The sequence below is a fragment of the Bombus vancouverensis genome, chromosome 10 (genome assembly GCF_051014615.1).
Source record: "Bombus vancouverensis nearcticus chromosome 10, iyBomVanc1_principal, whole genome shotgun sequence".
Lineage (NCBI taxonomy): Eukaryota > Metazoa > Arthropoda > Insecta > Hymenoptera > Apidae > Bombus > Bombus vancouverensis.
The window spans coordinates 11,969,297-11,990,157 of record NC_134920.1 but is presented as its reverse complement, the minus strand read 5'-3'; the positions used below and the strand labels follow the sequence as shown (position 1 = coordinate 11,990,157).

The window sequence follows — 20,861 nt, the reverse complement described above, 5'->3', positions numbered from 1 at the left end:
CAATTTCCCGTAGATATTGTCTAACATATTTATATTTAAATATTTAAAATTTATATTGAAAATCTATACATCAGAAAATTTTATGTTCGCTCTACGTATTTTATTGAAAATGAAAGTGGACAATATTAAATAAAAACAATTTAAACACACGATGCTACAAACAGTTACAGTATCTAATCTAAGTAAACTAGTAAAAGAATTAAAATTTTACAGGAAAATCTTTCTACAGAAAAATTATATTTCAAGTAAAACTTGTAACTCCAAAATTTCGGAACGAGATTGATGAGATATTTGTATATTTAGAGCGTTCGTCTCAAGTTTCCTGCGGTCATCGTAAAGGGACACGTCGGCGCAAAAGATTTTCAATGATGACGCGGCACATTTCGGTACAGTCACCGATTTCTTTTGGCGAAATTCGTGCCGGCGAACGACCGAAACGTTCGATCTCGTCGACGCGCAGGATACGTCGTGTCCTTCGGGAAGAAAATTACGAAAATCGAAACGTAAGAAAACCGAAACGTAAGAAATAGCCATGGCAAGAGAGGAAACAACGCGCGAGAGGGCGATCATCCACGAAAATTGCAGCGAAAAGAGCATGAGGGAGTCTGAATTTTAGAGTTCCGAAAAATCTCATCGGATAAAGTTTCGTGTGTAAGGACAACGTTGAGGATACGAACGCACAAGGATTCCTGTGCCATGCGCGACTCTGCTCGTCTTCGTCTCTCCTTCGTTGACCAGCCGAAGAGCGGGAGGACGCAGAAGAAGAAACACGAATAAAGACGAGGGTTGAGAGGAAAAGAGGGCGCGGAAGAAGAAGAAGAAGAAGAAGAAGAACGAATCGTCCGTTCGTTAAACAAGGAGAAGAATCGAATAAGAGAAACGATGAACAAAGAAGGGAAACATTCGGCGTCCCACAGGATTCGTCGTCCTTTTAGAAGAGAGGGCGACGAAGATAACCAGAGCAGTGAAAGAGAGAGAGAGAAGAGAACCCGAGAAACTGTGGACTATAACAGAAGTGCGGAGGGGCAAGGAAGAACTGGTGGGGGCAAGGAGCGCTCGACGTCTCAAATTTGGTTGGCTGTCTCGAGTTGTTTGCCTCTCCGTCAAGCCTATCCTTTTCGCTTTCTTTCTCTGTCGCTCGCCTATGAGCTACATGGCTGCGGGAAGAGGGAGCTTTGGTCGAAGGTGCTAGGTGGGAAAGGGAGGATACCATTAGAGAAAGGAGGAAGGATTGCTTCGAGAAACGTTCAAGGGAAAAGGAAAGGATGAGTCGGAAGCGAGAAAGTCGACGAATGTTGGTGGATTGAACAGAGAAAGAAGTTATTCTAGTAAACCGAAGAAGGGAAGGGTGAGAAACGATTGGGACAGAGAGGGAAGGATGGGGTAAAAGGAAGATTGAAAGGAGAAAGCACTATCGGCTGAGTAACATTAAGAACGAAGAAAGAAGGAAATACAACGAGAGGAAGAAAGAGAGTTGATTGGAGATAGAAAAGAGAGGGCAGCATTTCGTCGACGATAGCGGAGAAGAGGGGAGGGGAAGAAGTTGGTGCGGAAGAGAGAAAGAGAGCTGCTGAGATGGTTGGAAAGAGCCAGTACGTGAGCTAGCAAGTGACGGTACAGAGAGGGTAGTGGAAAAGGCTTGGAAGGTAGGGGGAGAGCAGTGCCTTGGCGCGAGCCCGAGGACTCGAAACTCCGGAATTTCAACCGCCAGAGTTGTGCCGGCGCTCGTACGACGCGGGTCTGTAGAGTGTGTGAATAAGCTTGAGTAAGAAAGAGAGAGAAGGCACTACCACTGAACGGACAAACTGACTCGGAGAGGGGATGCTGATGGGAAGGGAGTAATAGCAGTGGAGAGGGAGAACACGAGGTTGTGGACGATCACTAGTTATTTACAATCGTAGTTGGAAGGATATACCACGTATCTCGTGTCTTGCACATGGTTATACGTTCCACGGTTTTACTGGTTACAAGTGAAATTCCGATCGTACGAAATTTTCGATCCTTCGCTTTGATTGATCGTGAATATCGGCAGTGCAGCATAAAATAAATCAGTCGATCCTTACGGTGGTGAACGCAAGCTTATTGTTTGCGTAGACATTGATGCAAACAAGACGGACATATTCGTTACAGTGAACAGTGCACAGTGAAAAGTAATGGGTTGTGATATGGCCAATGATTCGAAAAGAAGTTCTGGTTATTATTGCATTGCCTGAATTCGTTTATTGAGAAGTTACTGATAATCGGAGGAGTGCGGACTAGTGATCGAAAATCGAGTAATCGCCAACCGTATCGTGATGTAAATCGTACGCGTATCGTTATCGTTTGTATTTTTTGTTCGTTTCTTTATCTTTTTTCGAACATATTGCTTTGTGAGTTCCTTCGCTAAGCTCGAAATACAAAATTCGTTAACGTTGAGACACCGCGTCAGTGGCGCGTCAGTGGATTGTCATCGGCGTTTCGTCGAGGCGAGCGCGACCATGCTGCACATAGGGCTACAGTCGATATCGCACCAGCTGGAGCGATCGAGGTTAATCCTTACTTTCGCTCCTGGCATATGTGCGATCATATGATAAATGTAGAACACGTTGTACCCTTTTTTTGTTTCTTTCCTTTCATTTGTTTTCTTTTGGCCATTTAATGTCAAAAAACCCGTCTTCCTGGCAAATGCTCGTAGATTCTCGTTTTCGCGCGTCTTGAGTCATCGTCCATGTGCGGTACGCGAGGAAACCTGTATCGACGTTCGTCGACGGTTGAAAGTAGTGAGACGCGAGACGTCCCGACTTGACGAGCGTTTCCAAGTCACGTTATCGTTCAAACGCCTCGCAACAAGAATTGTCTAGTGTTCGAACCCTTTGAAAATCCAGAAAGTGAGACAAACTACATATCGTGATAATAGGACAGACTGTTATCGGAATTTCGCGCGCGCGCGAGCGCGTGTAAGCGCGCACGTGTCTGTACAACAGCATCGTTTCAGTGTGAAGTGTGTGCCGGGTCTTTTTTTTATTCTTCGTGTCACAGACAGTACGCTGTTACTAAGAGGAAAGAAACGTGAATAAGTGCGTGCAATTTTCTTTCCATGGAGAAAGGTGCGTCTTAAAACAAGACGAAAGTGGAGTAGAGAACAAGGAACAATATGAGTGAAATGACGAATGTTGAACAGCAACAACAACAACAACAACAGCAGCAGCAACAACAGCAAGAACAGCAGTACGTAGGTGGTAGCTCAAATTCGGAGCATCATTGCAAGGATTGTGGTCTTTACTTCGAAAGCGATAAAAGTCTCGAAGTGCACCTGAGGTATCACCAGGAGAATCTTCTCAGTCAGTGGGCGAGCCAGGCCCAACAGGAGGAGAGTAATAACAATAACAATAAGGCCGGTAATCACATCAGTCACGTGGGCGTCAAACGCGATAGCGTGACCGCTCCGGCAGACTCGAGCGAATTTTCTTCGAGACCGCCCTCTCAGGATCCTACGTCATCGTCTCAACATTCATCGACACAACAACAACAGTCAGTTCACCAGCAGCAGCAGCAAGTTCAGCAGCAGCAGCAAGTACAACAGCAGCAGCAAGTTGAACAGCAGCAGCAAGTTGAACAGCAGCAGCAAGTTGAACAGCAGCAGCAAGTTCAGCAGCAGCAGCAAGTTCAGCAGCAGCAGCAGCAGCACCACCAGCAGCAGCAGCACCAGCAGCAAGCTGCTAGCCAGAGCTATAATCATTTTCAGACGTCGATGTACGGTGATAATTATTTCATGCAGAACGATCAGGCCTACATGTTGTCCCATCATTACTCACCGCCACGTGAAGACAATGGTGTGGGTGGTGTGGGTGGTGGGGGTGGAAGTTATTCGCGTTACCACCCATACCAACATCAACAACACTTCCCGCCGGAACGTGCGAATTCAGTGAGTTCTACCAGTCCGAGAAGTCCGCCACTACAATGTGAGAAGTGCGGTGCTGTGTACGAGGATGCGAATCAGCTGGGTGAACACGTAAGAACAAGTCACTCGAATTCACCCGGAGGTTATCCTGGACAACATCAGTATCAACAACTGGGTAACAGTCCTCAACAACAGATGCACGCGTCGCCGCCGCAATCTAGTCAGCAGCAGCAGCAGCAACAACAATCTGGCTATGATTATAATGGTAGGCAACCGGTAAAACTGGATATAACTAAGGAACCGGACGAACAGGCGGAAATTCTCGATTTGGATTCACACAAGGTGCAGACTCACAGGTACGAGGATGAACTAATGAGAATGCATCAGCAGCAACAGCAGGAGTTGCAGATACAAATGCATCAACAGCAGATAATGCAACAACAACATCAGCAGCAACAGAGGTCTGGTGCGCATTCGGTGAGTTCTATGTTGGCTTGGCCACCGGCCGCACAACCTCATGATTATCATCCCGGGTTATCGCCTATGATTCCAATGGATAGTATTTCACCACTTTCCGATCAAAGCCAATTTATACGAGGGCAACACATGCCTGTCGAAGTACCGCGACATCCAAATTCTCCCATTATTACAAGCACGCAACCGATGCCCGGTCACCAGATACCCGGGGGTCTGCTGCAACAACCACCTAAACCTCCGCCTTTAGCTAATCAATCGTGGAAAAGTAACGAGGCGCGGCGGCCAAAGACCTACAACTGCACTGCGTGCAACAAGTGGTTCACCAGCTCGGGCCATCTGAAGAGGCACTACAACACGACGCTGCACAAGAACGCTGTTAAACAGAGTAATCAGCCAGACCCAGCGAACTTGCCGATCAGTGCTCATCATCATCCTGGTAGAGATAGCCATTCTAGTGGCAGGGGCGGAGGATCATCTAGATCGCCAGAGTTATCTTCTTCCGGAAGTCCCCCAAACTTGATGGCAGGTCCCTCGGGCGAGGCGGCGAGGGGCCTGCTCCACACGCCCACCAATCTCTACAACAACCACAACAACAACAATTCGAACAGCAGCAGCAGCAGCGAATCTTCGGCGACAATAGGGGGGCTAACGCAACAATCGCCTACAGCGGTGCACTTGGGCTCCACAATGGTACCGGCACACATTTCTCCGGTGGAATCTCCACTGGCGGCCCATCATCAGCAACAAATGGGTTCGCCGTCCTCTCAACTGGGCCACCAACAGCAGCAGCAGCAACAACAGCAGCAGCTGCATCACCTTCCAATGGGTTCGCCGTCGGGCCAACTTCCGGTTCATCCCATGAATTCGCCCATGTCACCCATGCACCCACCGCTACCGCCCCACCTGAGTTCCCCTTCACCAATGGGCTCCCACCCGCACCACCACATGAATTCGCCATCTCCCATAACGCCGGGCTCGGTCCACCCAGCAATGGCTTCGCCCACGGCGATGGGGGGTACTACGATGCCTCATCAGCCGTACCCAAACGCCTCGCCCCCCCACGTTACACCTATTACCAACATCCCGGGCCTGCTGGAGTCTTTCACCATCCAACTAACTACTACTGGTAATGAGACGTCTTTGCCGCTCTCCGATCAATCTCAACACCAGCAGCAGCATCATGAACACCAGCAACCGCAGCAGCAACAAGAACAGCTACAACAATCTCAGGATGTTTTACCCGGTTTTGGGACCTTTAGCAATCATCAAAGGTCCCTACCAAGTTTCACGGAATTCAACGTAACCGGGTTTATGGCTGACCCAAATCAATCAGATGCCATTAACGTGGGGGGGCTAAGTCCAGAGGAGAACGTATCTCCTCAAGATGTATCGTTCGAATCGTCTGAATCGGGTTACGATCTGTACAGAAGTTCACCGCCTCGATACCAATCCCTTACAAACGTGGGAGTGAACACTGACGGCATGATCATCAAGCGGTATGAAGTTCAAACGCATTTTCTGCCGCAATCGCTTCAGCTGACCCGAAACAATTTAGAATCGAACAATAATTTATCACGAATGATACAAGCGAAAGAAGAATTAAATCCGAATGTCGGTAGGCAAATAGTAAAGAATGTGAGACTGAAAGGCAGTTTTGTAATTACTAGGGAACATCAAGTAATCAGCACGTTCACTGGCTCACATTATATTTCCCAGGACGGCTTTCATAAGTGCATCGAATGCGACAAGATTTTCAACAAGGCTTGCTATTTGACACAGCACAATAAAAGTTTTCACTCTGGTGACAAACCATACAAATGCAATCAATGTGGTAAGAGATTCACCCTCGAATACCTGCACGCGGAGCACCTGCTGAAGCACGCCGGTGACAAGCCGTACAAGTGCGAAATATGCCCGAAGCAGTTCAACCATAAAACTGACCTTAGGAGGCACATGTGCCTCCATACTGGCGAAAAGCCGTACGCCTGTGATACTTGCGGCAAGGGATTCATCAGAAAGGACCATATGATGAAGCACCTCGAGACGCACAGAAAGAAAAACCATAACGTCCATCTAAGGACGTGATTTGAGAGGAGACTCAACATCGAGGACTAGTATCGTAGATGAAGAAACAATAACGGTCGTTATCTGGTGATCTTCGTCCTCACGATGTATTCGTGATTATCAATCGAACGGTAAGACTTGTTGTTCATCGACCGAAAATCATGATGGGGATAATCGCGACTTCTCGAATCGAGTTTTTCTTATTAGATTCGATCAGATACTGGGAGTCAAGCGGACACCCATCTGATCCTATAAATTTTAATACTTTAATCGAATAATATTTTAATTTATTAATAGTTTTTCGATTATAATAGTTCGCATTAAGATTTACGATTATATGATTCCTACACTATAGAACGTAACGAAATATCACGCCCAAAAATTATATTTTTCATTCATAATTTGGGTAATCAGAAATAACTTGTAATGTTATTTTGCTTTTCTTATTTTATCTTTAGAGTGATCTGTCGATCGAAATTATCGTAGTTCGGTAATAGATAATCTCGCGAACTAGTATTTAGCGAATAAAAATGTTGTTTTTATTTAATTTGGAATCGAGAGTGAAATTCACTACGTTCCGACGAGGAGGTTCCATATCGTGGAGCTCACAACGCGTATGACAGACCTTACAAAATTACTTGCGATTTTTATTCACCTTGCAACACAGATTTGAATGAAAATTATAATAAAGCATTTGAACATCAAATGTCGCGATGCGTAGAGCCGATCGTACGATAGCTCGACTCGATGAATCGCGAATTCTGTTCTGATAAAATGCAGTCAGGTAACGCGATCTTGAATCCACGATCCCCTCGGAAACAGTTGCAAATTTACGCGTTATCAGAAAATAATTATTCCGGAAAGGAAAAGAAGAAAGATAATGCGCAAGCTATGACTTCGAAGCTTACTAATTGTACAAAATATGTTAAATGTATAGTCACGTAATTAATGCAATTATCACTATCATAGTAAATAAATTCAATTGGATATTGGATATTGATAAATTTATTAATAATACTCATATTTTATAGTATATATAGTATACTTTATCGAGAGAGAACAGAAAGAAAAAGAAAATGATTAATAGATAATTACGAAAAGACGCGGCGATGATAAAGCGATAAATGAGAGATACCGTGAAAATCGTTACACCAGCGATGGATCGTATATAGTTTTGTGACAACTTTGTTGTATATCGCTTAGTTTCTTCTTTTTTTCATTATTTACCGGAGACGATCAAGAGGTGAAAAACAAAAGTTCTTTATTACCTATGATTTTATATTTTAGTTTTACAACGAGCCTCTAGATGCCCTCATTTTTAAAACATTCCATTTTTTTGTACATTCCAGTATCGCCAAGTGAATATCCGTCGCCGGGAATCGGTTTTCGCGACAGCGACGCGTCTTTTCCTTTTCTTCTAAACCTTAAGCTTAATAATAGCCTAAGTTTCGAATTGTACGTTGCCTGGAACGAATCTCGCTCGTGTCGTTTCCTAGCAAGACGCAAGATGTTTCTCCTCGCTTTTGAAACGGTTCAACGCACCATTACGCATCAAATTTTAATCCTTCGTATTCGATAGTTATTGTAATAACAAAAAAAAAAGAAAAATAAACGAAATAAAACCAAATTTTTGATTAAGAACAATCAAACATTTTTTACCCGTGAAATTTAAATATATGTCAGAGATGAAAGGACACCGAAGCCTTCCCTCTGGAACTTCGGGAAAATCCGTAAAATTGTAATTAAAGCTTACTGTTGTAATTAAACAATTTGCCGTCATTCTGCCCAATTGTACTTGTTTACGATTTGTGATAATAAACTTGGACTCAAGGCGACCATCAGCCGTGGTCAAACAATTAAAATTGGGCATAATGACGGCAAATTGTTTAATTACAATTTTACGGATTTTCCCGAAGTTCCAGAGGGAAGGCTCCGGTGTCCTTTCATCTCCGACATATAGATAGCGAATGACTTAGCCACGGCATTCCTTCGATCGATTATTAAATCGTTGGGGAATTTCGTCGAGCGTGCTGCCTCTAATTGCGCGGCAGCCGTTGCATACGATCAATTAATGCTCGATTAATTGCCCGTGGAGCGCAAAACGAGCCAATCACCGAGGATAGCATCGAGTTCCTCCTCTCTCGCGACACGAGCGAATTTCCCTTCGAGCTACGCACAGCTCGTTACACGTTACACATACTCTTACATCCAACATACACTTAAACACACATGAATACATACTTACACACAGATATGCTAAATAAACGTTGATCTCGCTGTAACGAAATTTACACCGCGTTTACGCGTAATTATTTCTGTTGATCATCGTTGAATCGGCCGGATTGACCTTCGGCGTTTAACAGCTGTTTGAAGGTGATACATAATTTTGCTGTTCTTTCCGATTGTTATTGTGAGAAAGATATCTTTCTTTTGTTGTAATCAAATTTTTTACTGCTTCTAATTTATTTCACAATGATCGTCGCGATTTTCGGTATAAGAAATTTTGATAATATAATATTGTTTTAAATAATTATTGGAACGCATCTTCTAATTTAATATGAATGAATTAAAAATAAATTATTGATTCTGTTTTATCATTATTTTAAATGGCGCGACATAATTATAAATATACATATTTAATCTCATTCGTGTTTGTTTCAATCACTATGACACATAAGTAAACACAAATACATATACAAATACCGTGTATACACACACATATGACGTCCTTTCGCAAGTTTTCTTTTTTAGTTGTTGCGTATTTAAAGAAAAAGAAAAAAAAAATTGACGTCGAAATATTAAGGCGGAAACGAGAGAAAAAGACGATAAATTATATAGCATTCTTGCCATTTTTACTACGTAATATGACACCCAGAACAGACTACCTCAGAGTTCAGGAATTTAACGATGAATGAAAGGAAGAAAGAAAAGATGAGAGCCAATGCAATAATAATAATGTTATTAAAGAAATGTAGCTGAGCGCGCACCCGTGCGGGCGGAACGATGTACTTCGCTTCTCTTCTCGTATTTTCACCCAGCAAATAAATTCAGAAAAATAGTAACCTCTTGGATTCACCTCAAGGGTACAAATTATTCCACGAAATTTAAAATTATCCGCGAAATTTCTATTTATTGCTTTGTATTAAATGATATAGTATCCATAGTTTCTTCATTTGTTTCTCAAATTGGCCAATAAAAAGTAAAATAGAAGGTGATAAATTGTAGAGCACGCTTTGCTTTTGTCAAAGAAGTTCCTCGAGTCGCCCGCCGGCCGGTATGAGCGTGTAGTAGAACGTTATACACATAGATACTAATATAAACGAAAAAGAGAAACAGAAAATAAGATTGGTAAGAGAGAAACGATAACGAAAGGGAGAATTTGTAGAGATTCAATGTACTTTTTAGATACATATCAACAGTATTACTGTATACTCTGTTTTCTTATAAATAATCGTATAAAGTTACAAAGAAAAGAGAAAAAAAAAGAGAACGAAGGAGAGAAAAGGTGAGACGAACGCGTTAATGAAAATCGAGATCATGAATAATCATGAGTTACAATGCATATTTCTAGTATCATATCATTATCAAATATTAGTACCGGAAAGGAGAATAGAAATGCATTCTATAAAAGTGATATAAAGAAATGATTAAGTAAAGAGAAATGAAATAATGCAAAAAAAGAAATTTCCGGTTTTACGGTTTCTTTCTGAGAGAGAAGATAAGAATCAAAGTTCAGGACAAATCGCATTATAAAATACACCATAGTAAGCATAGTAAGATTTCCAAAGCAACAGCGCGCCGCTGACTAATATTCATTTGTTTTAGATTGGCAATGCGTTCGATTTGTTCTTCTGATTATTATAATTACTATAATAGTCCTATAATTATTTTATTATTGTATTATTATTAAAATTAATATAATGAAAAACTATGAAGATCATTTTAACAAATTCGTACTTTGTTAATTTTTAACAGTTACAATGTAATATAGTTGTTTCAGTATGAGAATACTAAATTATATCGACATATATATATACGTACGGTACCAAACTGTAATGGTTGTGCCGAACAAAAAAAAGAAAGAAAAAGGGAAAGACGAATCTTAATAGATCCTTGGGTGCTTCCTCTCGTATAATTCTAATTTTTTGGGCATTCAACAGAGAAATAGACAAAGAGACGAGTTCTATGAAAATAAAAAATAGAGTAAAAATTATAAACTAAAATGAGTTATGTATGCGAAAATAGGAATGCGTGTAAGTAATGATGCAGGAAAGGAATAAGAGAACGCATGTGCGTGCGTGAGAGAGGGTGAGATTAGTGTGAGAGAGATACGGAAAGGAAGGGAAAGTAGAAGAAATTCTTATCCATTCCTTGTTATGTGCCATAATAACTGTGCGTCGATAAAAATTGTAAACGGTTAAAGCATGAAAAAGGAGGAAAGGAGGAGCGCGTGTATACGTTTCCTCGTATGCGTGTGCGCGGCCACCTGTATGTATGTATGCTTGTGAGTGAAGCACGAAGTTTATATATTATATATGTACACAAACATTACGACAACAACGTATGGTAAATGAAAAAGATAGAGGAAAAACCAAGAATGAAGTAATCGTGCACCGATGCATGTCCATTTGAGAAATGCTAGCGAAAGAATACGACGTGAAAGTGAAAATACTTAGATGTAACGCTCAGTCTCGCGACATGCAGTCTGTTTCTTCCCTTTCTTTTTTTTCTCCTCTCCATATGTCTTTCTTTTTCCTACTTGATTAGAAAATAAGATAGAAAATTGTGGGGAAAAGAACACATAACCTATAATGTACGGAGAGGAACGTAATTTTAAGAATTGTATTATTTTATGCAAGTTTAATTTTGATTTTATAAATATATTTTATGTCAGAATACACACAAAAGATTTCCTTATTTCACGACTCGATCATCTCCACTTTTGTACCTTGATTTTGATTTTACGTCTCAACGCAGATACAAGTACAAACCTTGAACGATACGAATGATCAGCTCGCTCGTAAACTCTTCTCAACGTTCGTGAATTCTTTACGCGTACGGACGATCCAAATATTAGTTACAGAATAAAAGCCGGCATTCTCGTCTCGCGAACCGATCGAACGATCCAACTACGCACGGACCTTTGACTCTCGTGTCCGAACTCGCGCTCGCGTCAAGAATAATTCCGTCAAATTTTACATTCGCGTGGTCGCTGTACTGGATACAATGTTCCGCGATTTTGTTGATCAATTTTCGTTAATATCGGAGTGCAGGGGCGTGCGTGACTCCGCGAAATATCCTGACCGCGGCGAACCGTTCACGCATCATCACCCTGTCCGCACGGTGTTTCGTTCGTGTCCACGCCCCCGTCGAGTCTCCTAAACCCCTCGTGTAATATTCCTCCCTCGACGCCAGTCTCTCGTCGCGCACTCGTAACCTTGGGCATTCTGTAATTTAGTAAATTGTTGCGGACTCGGCGCAAGGAAACGCTTGATTCGCGAACGCCTCTTCTGGAAACAGCTCGGGACAGCGGCGAGCTGCGTCGATTTCACGTTGCTCGATCACGTTGAGCAGCGATCGCTTTTACGAAATTTCTTAATCCCTCGCGGCATTTCGAGGAATCGTAAGTCGAGGATCGTAACGGACGCGTCCGAGAAATCTTTCAATGCGAGTTCAACGCATTCATCGAGAATCGCACGCGTGTCTGACAGCTTCGCGTGATCTGGCATTCGGAACGGAATGAAAATGTAAAAGAGAAAAGGCGAGTCGATCGCGAATCGAAAGTTACGCGGAATCAACGATCGATAATCGCGCGTTTATACAACGAGCCGATTTCATAGGCGTGTTCCTATTCGATGTTCGTAGAAACAGTGGGTGGTGGCGTGGTGGTGTACGATCATCGATTGAATTCGAGCGAATTTTTAAAAGTGTTGTTCGCGAAAGTTTGTTCCGCGTAGACACGGCGAGTCCCATCATTGTTAGGCTTAGGTAATATATACCTGATGATGAAGCAATAGATTGAGTGCTATTTATCTACCGTTTATATGGCGGGGATAAGGGTGAGGAAGTTTGTCGAAAGGAACGGAATGGAAGAAAGAAAGGAAAAGAAAGAGTAAAGGGAATGTATTTCGAAGAAAGGAAGGATGGTAAATCGAAAATAAACATGTTAGATGTAATCCACTATATTGTATTATGCGTTTTTAGCTAAAATTTTATGTTTTCTAATTCGTTGTGGACGAATGTTTTTTAGTATAAATATATAAATAAATGAATATATATATATATATATATTTAAATTTTAGGACATTAATATAAGCTAATTAAGAAGTTATATACGTAGCGGACGCGAATCGTTGTCTCACGTTCCGCGTATTCACGAAATTCACTCGGTGACCTTTTGAACATTGGCGCGCAATCGTTCAGACAATCGAGGTCTATGTACGTATTCAGAGCCCATTTTTTAACTTCTACCGCGGTACTTCGATCATCGGTGCGTAAAAGAAATCACTCGATGAAAAGATTCTCTTCAAAATATACACTCTATCTTTAAAAAAGTTCTTTCTTTTTCAATACAGACAATTGGTAAACGTTTTCAAGCGCATAAAATATATTTTCCAACATTGCGTTTTTTATGATAAATAGACTACCTATAGGAGCAGTCGAGGTGTTTGTTTTTAACAAAAAGGCTAGAAGTATCGTTAACTTAAAGAAAATTTAGTCGTAATTGAACAACGACATGTATACGTAATTTACAAAAAACGATTCAAAAGTTCGATTTGAGATCTTTGCGCGCACGATCATCGAGTTCTGTGTCGAAGAAAATCAACAAACGTAGGAAGCGATGCGACGCTGCGATATACACGATCATATACATAAATATAATAGCTCGTTACTTGAGAACGTCACCTAAAGCCATCCAATCGTTCAAATGAAATCAATCCGTGCGCATAGAAAAATGAAAAAGAGTAAGAAAGATGAAAAATAGACGAAACGAAGCGCTTAACTCGATTCTATCGTCGGTTTATTTATATATATATATAAAAGAATAAAAAAAAACTTGCAATTGTCCTTCCGTAAGGAGTACACTGCCGCCACGAATAGGAGAAAAATAACAATGCAGCAGAGAAAACGATAGTAAGGAAAAGAAATGAAGATGATCGACTTATGTAGGCGCACGTAAAGATTCGTATACAGACGCACGATCAACTTCGCTTGCCTGTGTACGTGTCTAATACTGTGTTAATTACGTATTCGACGAATGCCATAACAAGTACCTCATACAAAACACATGTACAAATGTTCATACGTTTTCAGAATATTAGCTAATTAATAAATAATTAATATCCAGACTAAGATTCTGTATTTATTTACTATGAATCCATCCCATCTTATTATTCTATCCTCGCTCTATCTTCTCTCATCGTAAAATACCCTTAATAAAATAAATGAAATAAATGAGTTAAAAAATACAAAAAATAATAATAAATCAACCTCTTCTCAAGTTCGTACTTTGCGGAAAATCGATGTCTATCGAAATATATTATCAAGGTAAATAGAAGACTAACCCGAGGTTAAATATAAAACGGTAAGTTTGAGTAAAGATATCCACTTTAAATCTTGCTACGCGAGAAAATTATTTCCTTCGACAAATTACGGGAAACGGCAATCTCCGAGATTTAATACAGAAACTTTACTCATTGTGTGGTAGAATATGTTGCCCGGCTCGCTACACACGGATGGCTTGATTGTTCGCATGGAAGGATGGAAAACGGCAACGGTAAGTAATTTACACGAGCGAAGTCGAGAATATACCTGTTTTTACCTGTATATAGTTCGCCGATTCCGCCGGTTCGAAATTCTTTTCCCTCGGCGCATGGAAAATCGCGTTTCCAGGCCGGATTATTATCGCTGAAATTGCATAATCACACATAATCATACACGATCCTGCGGGACGATACGCGAGTCTTGTCCGTATCGTTTAAACTCGTTTTCCCGATGCGCGTAACTCCCGATGGAAAAGAAGAAGAAGAAGAAGAATAAAAAAAAATGGAGGCGAGGAAAAAGAAGGAATAAGTTCCCCCTTCTTATTCTCCGCCTCCCCTCTCACATCCTGTGATAAATAGCAAGATTACGAGTCTACGTGTCGGCCAATGAACGATGCCCTCGGCCCGTGGACCATATGTTCCTCCAAGGCTGTGAGACCCTCGGCTGAACTTGGGCCACGCTTACGCGCCGCGCACAGCCCCGACTCAGCCTTTAACAATTCGGGTGATTATCCGGTGAAATATATAAAACACATTTTTCACGCGGAACGAGATTAAAGGGTGGAACGGCGAAAGATTGCCGTTCATATTTCAGTATCACTCACGTGGACGGGAACGTTGCATACATTTGTGTTTATTAACCCGCGAACCGGCGCGGCACCGGTTCAAGACCGCGCGACCAGTCGCCAGGTCCAGTGAGGGGAAACGGGGCAACGATTATGAAAGAATACGAGCACTGTGCCGCCCAGCGTAATTTTATTACGCGATTTCGCGCTCGCGATTCGCCCTTTGCCAACTCGCGACTGGGGTGCTGAAAGAAGAATTCACCGAGACTCCGTGTATCATGGGTAGGGTCTTTTAAAAGTTACTGCTGAAACCAACGTTTCAGGTGTATGCCACCTAACGGGGGATAAAATCTTCGTCGGATGGATTAATGAAGAGATACGATTTTGTGAGAGAAGTTTTTCGGTAATGGAATGTAATATTTCTTCCATGTTGGATTTCGTGCGTTCCGAAGAGATTCGTGGTTCCAAGCTAATATAGTAAATTTTTTTTATCGGATAGCAAGTTTTAGACTCTTTTTCGTTCGCTAATGAAAAGAGCTAAAATAAAAACGTAGCGTTTTATTAATTTGCATATGTATCGTTAGTTCCTCGATCAACTGTCATCAACTACATATATACAAGTATTACGTAAATCCTAATACTCCGCGACAGAGAATGGTAAAAATTTGTTTTGGGGATCAGTAAACGTTCCGTTCGCGATTCCCTTAAAATCAAAAACCCCCGCAGCTTTGGGTGTTCGATTCGATCGGGTTGATGCGTATCCTAAAATTTTTCCCACAGCGAAGACAGCTGTCGTAATGAGTTGCATCCTCACGTTTCTCTTCCTCGCCGCTTTATCTATCCGTTTGGCTTCCTCGGCGCGGCCGCCACATTTTTTCAGAAGGCGATGCATACCCTACATGACAATGCAGCTTCCCTTCTTTCTTTATCGTGGTGCTCGTCGAAAAGACACGAGAGACCCCGACGAAATTTGAGAAACGAGCCGTACGAGGGCATAAATCGTCCCGATAACGCAGATAACAGGTAGCTCGATCGGTACTCGCGATTTCCAACGTTCGAATCGCTCGCTTCGCCGCGAGTTCTTTCTTTTTCGTTCTTATTCGGATGGGCTCGCAGTTCTTTTGTCTGTGGAAGAATAGGTATTCCTGGTAATGGCCGCTCGACCGACTATTCCCGATGCTTTCTCGAGCAATTTCGCCGTGCAAACGCTTCAATTTTTCTTTTTTTTTTTTTTAATATTCGAATTTAAAAATGTTTGAACAGATCGCGAATGGATATGGAGATATCGAAGGGCCTGCGAGCTTGGAAACGAGTTCTCGAAAGGTTCGAGCTATCTGCAAGCTTTATAGAAATTAAATGGTTTGAAATGCTGCTGGAATACCGTGAAAATTGTACGCGATTAATGTACGTAATCGAATTATAGATTTTATTTATCGAAGATTTAACGTGTTGCTATATTTCCGATAAAATTTCTATTGAAAAATCGGATATCTTAAAGTTTGAAAACTGAAACATTGAATTTAATTACAGACATTTAGTTATGCCATTGTAGAAAAGATTTCAATAAACGTTGACGTGTAAATGTTGTAATCGCTGTTTCAATGTTCTCACGAACATTTCTGTCAAGTAACAAATTTCCTTTTTAAACGTCAAACAGCGAGTTATCTTTCGATTAACCATAGGTCAGGAACGATTATAGGCTACCTGAAGATTGAGGTAGATCCTGTGCGATGGAAGTTCCGACACGGAAAATCTTCGTGGAGTTCTCTATATAGTGATACTTCCGGGCAGAGATCGACTTACGGTGTCCCTGTCGTATTATTGTATCATACGTGTGTTCGGTTTGATCGTCTTATACCACTTCATCTCGAGAGAATTATGATCAGGGCAGGGAAACTCCGTTTGTCCACGGTTCTTTCCTAAAATTCGATCAATAAATCTGCCACGCGTCCCTTTTACGGGTAGAATTCTTTTTTCCTACTAAATAAGCGAGTTGAAAAAACGCCGCCTCGACGAAAGGTATTTTAAAGTTCGAATACGCTTTATATTTAGATTTATTACGATTTAAATCCAGATAAAAGGCTTTTTATATCGTTTTCTTGCTATTTACACGGAAATTTATTACTGTTCAAACACAATAAAATTTCTGTTCCAAACGCGTTTCAGTTATCTATGAAAGTAATTTCACGTTACTAAGTTATCACGCTTCGAATCGTATGTATACTCGACAAAAATTTGGATTTTACTTCATTTATTAAAAACAACAGACGGAGAAAAGTTTTCCCTGTTACCTTCAAACTATCAGAAATGTATTTCAACTCAAATTATTCATCAAACTATTTACAATCAGGCATGCGCTATCGTGATTTGAGTTATTTATTAAACAAAATTTCATACTTCGTCTAAATTCTGTTTTCTTTATTGAAAATAACAAACAAATCTTCGAATGTTGTAATATAGTTCGATTCTTCTTGCAGTCACGTCAACGCAAACTTGTTATCACCTCATTTACAACTAGATAGACCCAGATCGATCAATGTCGCACAGGCCACCAGATACCATACAAGCTGATCACCTAATTAAATCGTAAAATCAATGCAACCTGTTACATCGGACATAGATTCACCAATGTCGATCGAATCGAACACAAATCCACCAAAATGAGACTCTCAAAAAAGAGAAAGAGAAAAACAATCTAAAATCGTCGCTCGCTTGCGCGCAAAAATCAGGGTCAAAAGGAGATCCAGTGTCAATGGAATACACCAAAAACTCTCGGTCAACAATCAATCAGTCTCGAGTAAACGCGAGATGATGGAAAAAAATTCCTCCGAAGGCACGATCTCGAAGCGTCGACGAACAAATGAAGGATGAAACCAAGACCATGAATTTTTCCACTCGAAAAACGCAATTCCCACATTCTGTGCAAAATTTATCTACCGCGGCCAAGGTCTAGAAACTCTCCCGTGAGGTAAAAGCCGCGAATGAATCGACGTTATCGCGCCACGTATTATCACCGTTACTTAATCTTATCTCGAGGCGGGGCTAGGTTGATCGCTCGTAAATCATCCTGGCTTGTGATTCGTCATCGTGCCACGGCCAGTCTGTGGAACGGATCCCACGCGGTTATTATGCACATGTCGCTCGGTTTTCCACGCGTTTCCCAGTTTAGAGACATCTTCGACACCCGAGGTCCGAGTCCGATGGCAGACCCGTGAAAGGATTTTAGTGGCCACTTGCGTAACGCTTACATAGTACAAATAATACGGTGATAATCGTTCGATTGTTCGGCGAGAGGTGGCTGGTGAAAGCGATGGAGAAAGTCGGGGATAAGAGATCTGAACGTTTGTAACGTGTTTCTTCGACCGTTTCTTTATTCTTTCGGGGTGAGAGGACCGCCGAGTTTACAAGGTCACCGCGTAATACGCGCAGGAACTGACGTTTGGGATTTATTTTTGATATTTGTTATCAATTTGTTGAAAATCATCGATTTGATTTAATTCGTGTATAGTTTTGAGGAAAGTTTTGTATCGGTGAAAGTTAATTTTGATTGAACGCTAGAATTATCAAATCCGCAAACATTGATGTTATTGCGTTTCATTTTTTTACAGAAAGGCATTTGGATATTTTTGATAAAATTATTATTGACTTTTATTCAAATATAAATTGTAACTTCAATTCGCATCATGTAAATATGTAGATTCGTTAAAAGTATTTTAATTAAAATCACCTACCTATATGTAGAATATTTACTGGTTTTATAGAATAAATTGAGTTTAATGAAATTTAATGAAGTTTGATAAAATTTAATTTCAACGGATTGTTTGATATTAAATTTGATTTATGAAATAGTTCAATTATGTAAGTAGATAGGAATGAAGTAACGAAAAGTTGAAGATCGTGACACGAAGAGTTAATCTTGCGTCGATACTTCACAATCATAAAATTACGCAAATGTTGTGATACGTTAATTATAATGAATTTGTGTTTCGTCTTATAGGATGAAACATTAATTGCGTAACTTTGTATTTAGGTTTACGAAAGGATGAAATATAACTGCATCTGTTTAAATACATAATTATAGGTTAGTCAATGCGAAATTGCCAAACGATTACAAAAGATCGTCAATAAACGATACGAACGTTCAATCAGATAATTTTAGGAAACAGTACGTCAGTCATGGTTAATATGTAATATTTGTCTGGTCTAGTGGTTACGCCATGTCCAATAACTTATACTTTCTTCGACATAACTGATACATATATTTACAGAACTTTCTCTTGATTATGAACACCATTGGAAATCGCTCCTTACACAATTCCAATGTACATTTTCGCTATTGTTAAATATCATCTTAAATCGCCAAGTATCAAAATTTAATTCAATTGCTGTTTATTTGCTTCCATTAATATTCCATACCATTGTTATAGAAATTTCTATTTAAAAAGAATTACAAGCTTGACGAGTTAATATATTGTTTAATTGTGTCAAGTTCATCGGCAACTCTCACTCCATGCAGCAGTAGCGCTTTACAAAAGAATCGCGGGAGATCCCAACGACTTTCTCAAGGTCCTTGGACAATGCGAGTCCGCTGGTGCATCCACGGTCCCAAATTCGGAGAGTGCGACGATGGTCGCGTTCTCGAGAGCAAACAGAGTCTCCGTCGGCGACGTCGGCGTCTGTGCACATAGACGCCGAATACGAAGGGACCAGACGGTACGATGGTAGGTAGCATCTGTCTGTCCGCGTTTTCTCGTTGCGCTGTAGTTTGCGCTTCCCAGGCTCCACGGGATGCACCTGGTCTTCTCCCTGGTGCCGGTGCATTTGCCTTCTCCCCACTTCTCGCGGCTCTAGCCGAACAGAGACATGCTCTTGCGAACCTGAATAGCGCGATGGTACGACCCTGTTGGTCGGCTCAATGCCGGCGCGGTTCGTTCTACAGGCTCTGCTCATCGTTCTCGAGATTTATCTGCTCGTTCGTGAACCACCGGCGAATACTTGGAGAAGTTGTCGACGCTGCTCGATGTGGAACGGTCCAAGGGGGATGCTTTTCGTATTCGCAAACCGAGAATCGACGATTCGAAGCGGACGATTCTTCGAAGTTCTGCTCGATTGGGGATTCCGGTGATCGATGGAATTTCCACCACTGGCACCGAGTTTTCGTCCGATGCTTTTCCAACTGGCGAACGATGATGCTTCTTCGTGTTAGGTTTGGCAGAAGTTTGCCAAGGATGAAATCGCACGGGATGCAACGCGAAGTATATTTAGCTTCAAGCGCGACGCGATTCTTCGCATACGAAGGCGAAGCGGATGTAAAATCTATCGAAGAATTGGTACTAGGAAACAAGGGCCTACGCTTATGCTTGTGTCGGCTTAGAATCGTGTACAGGCATTTTCGTTCCGACTTTTAGTAGCTGTGCAGTTTAAGGTTTCGAAGAGGAAATGCGAGATATTGTTTGAGTACTCGCGGCTGGTCAACACATGGTCGAAAAATGTTAGCGTCGCAGATTCTTTGAATTCTGGCTTTAATGAGCGTCCTTTTGGCAAGAACGGAAGCCGACAAAACACGGCGATGTCGAAATTTTACAATGACGTAATTCCTGTTCAATTTTATAGTTCAAAAGACCTACTTGTGTCTTACGTCAACATTTTTCCTATCAACAGAAGCTCGATTAGAAATTATAATCAATTATTGCTACATCGATGAATCTCTATATTTTCGTAAAAATACTTGTGCCTATTTTCACGCACGAAATGTTACTATTTTATTAAAAAAATCTTATATATGTATACAACAATATCGTATCACGATAATTTGAAAGGAAACAATCAGGAGTGCAACTATTTTAAACGTTGACAAAGATTGATTAAATCCTCGATGAGTTTTACGTGTCACTCAGTTACCCCAAGAATTCAACAAAAGGGAGAGAAATCACCCCATCGCCAGATTTATTTAATACAGCGCCGAGCGAAGGTGGCGTGTGGGGTGGCACAGCGGTGCAAGTGTTGGGAGGTGGGGCTTGGGATGGCTGCAACCTGTTGAGTCAGACAATATCGCGTTTTTACTAATGCCACATCGCCGTCCCGACTCGGGGATTCCAGGGGGTGGCTACA

General features: G+C 41.3%; 1 protein-coding gene across 1 annotated transcript; it reads left to right on the top strand.

Annotated features, from left to right (window-relative positions):
* Nucleotides 1–1,725: 1,725 nt before the first annotated feature.
* Nucleotides 1,726–11,319, top strand: LOC117163594 (uncharacterized). The gene has a single exon (XM_033346001.2). It carries the CDS (start codon nucleotides 3,134–3,136, stop codon nucleotides 6,440–6,442), a length of 3,309 nt encoding a protein of 1,102 aa, XP_033201892.2. The 5' UTR covers nucleotides 1,726–3,133; the 3' UTR covers nucleotides 6,443–11,319.
* Nucleotides 11,320–20,861: the final 9,542 nt, after the last annotated feature.